Raw genomic sequence first — 3,550 nt, forward strand, 5'->3', positions numbered from 1 at the left:
CATTGGCCTTCTTGGCCACCTGAGCACACTGCTGGCTCATAGAGTAATGTGCATGCAAAGGAGCACTCTGCAGTTAAGGTGTTAAAACAAGCTTTTATGCCATGTGATGCTGGTAGAAAATGCTTTTGGTTTTTTTTACCAACACTATTTTAAGCAGTTGTGTGGCACATGCATGCCACAGGAAGATCATCACCAAAATGTAAAAATGGACTCTAAAGAAAAGCAGAATAGGTTGGTGTGATTATTTTTTTTTTCTGGTCCTGATAAATGATTACAAGAACAGGTTTACTAAGACTTTTAACACCCTTAAAGTCTAAGGAAAGAGAAATTCATCTTTGGTGTTTGAAAAGAACAGAGTTGTTTAACTCCAGTAAAGGAAATTATGTTCTTTTACCTTAGAAATTCCTGTACTGGTACAAGAGAATTGTCTGTGGAAGGATGATGTCTTGAGTAGAAGAAGAGAAATTAAAAATTCCTACTTATAACAGTTTATTTTCATATCATCAGTGTTTTATAGTTATTTTGTGGCCTTATTAGAGGATCTCTATCAGCTGAGTATTTGTTACAAATGTGCAGAATGATCTTTTGTTACTTTTGTTCTTTGACATTGCTTTGTTTAGGTGGGAGATCTTATTTACGGTCAGTTCCTTGTAGCAAATAAAGACATGGAACCAGAGATGGTCTGTATAGATGGCAGTGGAAAATCAAGTGGAATGGGAATAATTGGACAAGATGGATTCCTCTTTAAAGTTTCCTTAGGCCTAATAAGAAAGTGAGTACTAATAAACGTGAGTAGTACCCTGACACATAATATGGTGGGTAGGATTCACACAACTATTTCCTTTGAGCAGTGTGGGCAGTTTGGTAATCAGTGTGTAATGCTTTTAGTGCATTTACACCAGCTTTGATGAATAGAGTATGGATATTGACCAAGAAAGAACATTTATTTTTTCTCTTAAGAGATATAGATGCTCTTCTACATGGTGTTGCATGATCTGTTTTTAAAAAAAAAAAGAAAAGTGATGTTGTTGCCAAGGCAGTATGGAAAATAGAGCTACTGTCCTAGGCAAATCAGACATTCAAGGTGGCATTTCAGGTATGTATGTCCTACCTTGGAATGCAAAAATTGGAAATGCTTACTGTCCTTTTTCTGCATAGTGAGGTACTTTTGGCTGACAGCTGCCTAAAGGGGTCCTTCCACACTAGTATACGTGATTTTCTGACTTAAAAAGAAAAATAATTTGCATTGAAATAGAGATGCAGCTAAAAAATGTGTAGGATTTTAACTGAAAACTGACATGCTAGGCCAGGAACTGTTTCATTAACTTTTACATGTATTATGAACTTTGGAGTTACTTATGCTCATCTAAATACAAGATTTTTTTGTGACTATTAAAGAATACCAGATTACATGGATAAATGCAAGTCAAGTTTTGTTGTTGCTTTTGGGTGGGGTTTTTTTTTGTTTGATTTTGTTCTTTGGGTAAGCAGTCTGGACATGTTGAGCAGTTGTTTCATACCTGCAATTATTTGTCTGATTTATCTGTCCCATCAGAAGTCAGTGTGAACTGATACAAAAACGTTATTGCAGCCATTCTCTTTTCCAAATTTTGTATGTATGCAAGTAAAGAAATAACAGTATATTACACATAAACTGCTGAATCATGATATGTTTTTCTTCCTTGTGAATTGCCTGTTCAAACTTGATTTAGTCCTAGAGATACTATAGTATTCATGAGAATTTTATTTTTCAGGATGCTGTCACCTAATAAAACCGAAGTAGTCTTTTCACCGTTGTTAGTATTGTCTCCTGAAGTAGAAAGAAGTCCTGTTTTGAAAGACATCTCTTGGCTGCCAGGTTTAGAAACAGCAGCACTTAAAAAATGTCATTTTGTCAACCAGTGTACTCTCAAAATTTATTAACGCATAGAATTGTTATAAAAGTAACAATTAATTTTAAATTTGTCAGGCATTCTGAATCTAATAAGGAAAACAACCAACTAAATTCACAGCTGTTGTATTTTTTAGGTGCATGTATTTTGAGAGGAGACTTAAAAATCATACTGTATTGCTGCTTTGGATGTATATGCAACTTGATCATCTTACATTTTGGTGTTGCTTTAATACCTCTCACAGCAGCAGTACTGCTGGTGCTGCTGATTGATAATAACGTTGTGTCTGTAAATGTGGGGACTTCATCCTCTGACTTTTTTTTGTCCTGTTTACAGACTCTTGGCTCCCAAATGTGAAATAATTCAGGAGCTGTCACAATTGTACCCGTTTGAACTGGTGCTGGGAATGAACGGAAGAATATGGGTGAAAGCAAAAACAGTTCAACAGACTTTAATTATAGTAAATATTTTGGAAGCCTGTGAGTATATGACTGCAGAACAGAGAAGACAAGCGCTGGCCAGATTGTCAGGGAACTGATGAAAGCCTTGAAGATGTGTTTGCGATGACTCTAGGGTGTTTTGGTTATTTTTGTATTCAGATTTATATTAAAAGCCAATTTTTTTAATGAAATACTAGACTTTAGTTGTTCTTCATTCCCTTCTTTGTCCGCTCAGCTTATCTTCATCTTATTTAGGAACTTTGTTTCTACTCACTTTTGTGATTATGAAGCCCTGTTTACATTATTAATTTTCTAACTGATGTGGAGATGGTCTCTAGTGGTTTTCATCAGCTGTGAGTTTTGAAGGGTAACTACATAAGTTTTCTTTAAGAAAACTGGTGTTTTTTTAAACTGCTTATATTTGCTTTTATCATTGTTATTAAAACGTCAAACAATGCACATTTGCTTAGAGTTGCAGAAGGTATGCTGGGAGTCATTCATTCTGGTCAGGTGCTCTATTTATACAGTAGCATGAAGTGATTATTTAATATTTTACAAATTTGGGACTAGAAATGCAGGTGGAGAATACCAGAAAATAATTACAGGGCATAGCATGAAAGAATCATAGGGTGGTTAAGACAAATGATCAGGTAAGACCCAATGTGCTCACAGTGACATTGTCACTTTCGCTAAAAGCTAGCCTGACTAGTAGTATTAAGGAGGTAGTGATTAGGGCATAATAATAATAGCTATGTGTTTCTTGATTCTAGACACTAGATTGCTTTAGTTACAGCATGAAGATACCATACAGCTTTGCTTAATGTTTAACAAAATCAGCATTTCTGAAAAAAGCTAAATTAGGCTTCTTTGTGTAGTAGCTCCTCACAGAGATGCAGACCTAGGAAGGGTAAGTTCTCTGTATTTTAGTATGTTCTTCTGAGAGAAAATGGATTAATGGAAGGGTAATTACCCATGCCTTCTTCCTGTGGGGAAAAAAGCTTGACTGTTTGTCCCTAATGAATTAATTGCATTGCTGCTACTAGGCAGTTATTTAGGTCTATGATGTTTCGTGGTTCTTAATGAGCTAAATAGTTTCATAGAAATAGTTAAAGGAAATTAGAAAAAAGTTGACTAATTAGAGTAAGCCTGACTACTGTCTTTATTAGAGTGGAAACAAAATTCTTCCTATTTATTCAGTATTTCATCCAAAGTTCAGCA

General features: G+C 35.2%; 1 protein-coding gene across 1 annotated transcript in view; it reads left to right on the forward strand.

Annotated features, from left to right (window-relative positions):
• Nucleotides 1–2,508, forward strand: part of EXOSC3 (exosome component 3) — a 3,498-nt gene extending 990 nt beyond the window's left edge. Inside the window, exons 2-3 of the mRNA XM_009069895.1 lie at nucleotides 621–772; nucleotides 2,229–2,508. Of these exons, the coding sequence (XP_009068143.1) occupies nucleotides 666–772; nucleotides 2,229–2,430 (309 nt within the window). The 5' untranslated portion in view covers nucleotides 621–665 and the 3' untranslated portion in view covers nucleotides 2,431–2,508. The remainder of the gene's footprint in view (nucleotides 1–620; nucleotides 773–2,228) is intronic.
• Nucleotides 2,509–3,550: the final 1,042 nt, after the last annotated feature.

The sequence above is a fragment of the Acanthisitta chloris genome, unplaced genomic scaffold, assembly GCF_000695815.1.
Source record: "Acanthisitta chloris isolate BGI_N310 unplaced genomic scaffold, ASM69581v1 scaffold44560, whole genome shotgun sequence".
In the NCBI taxonomy this organism is placed as follows: domain Eukaryota; kingdom Metazoa; phylum Chordata; class Aves; order Passeriformes; family Acanthisittidae; genus Acanthisitta; species Acanthisitta chloris.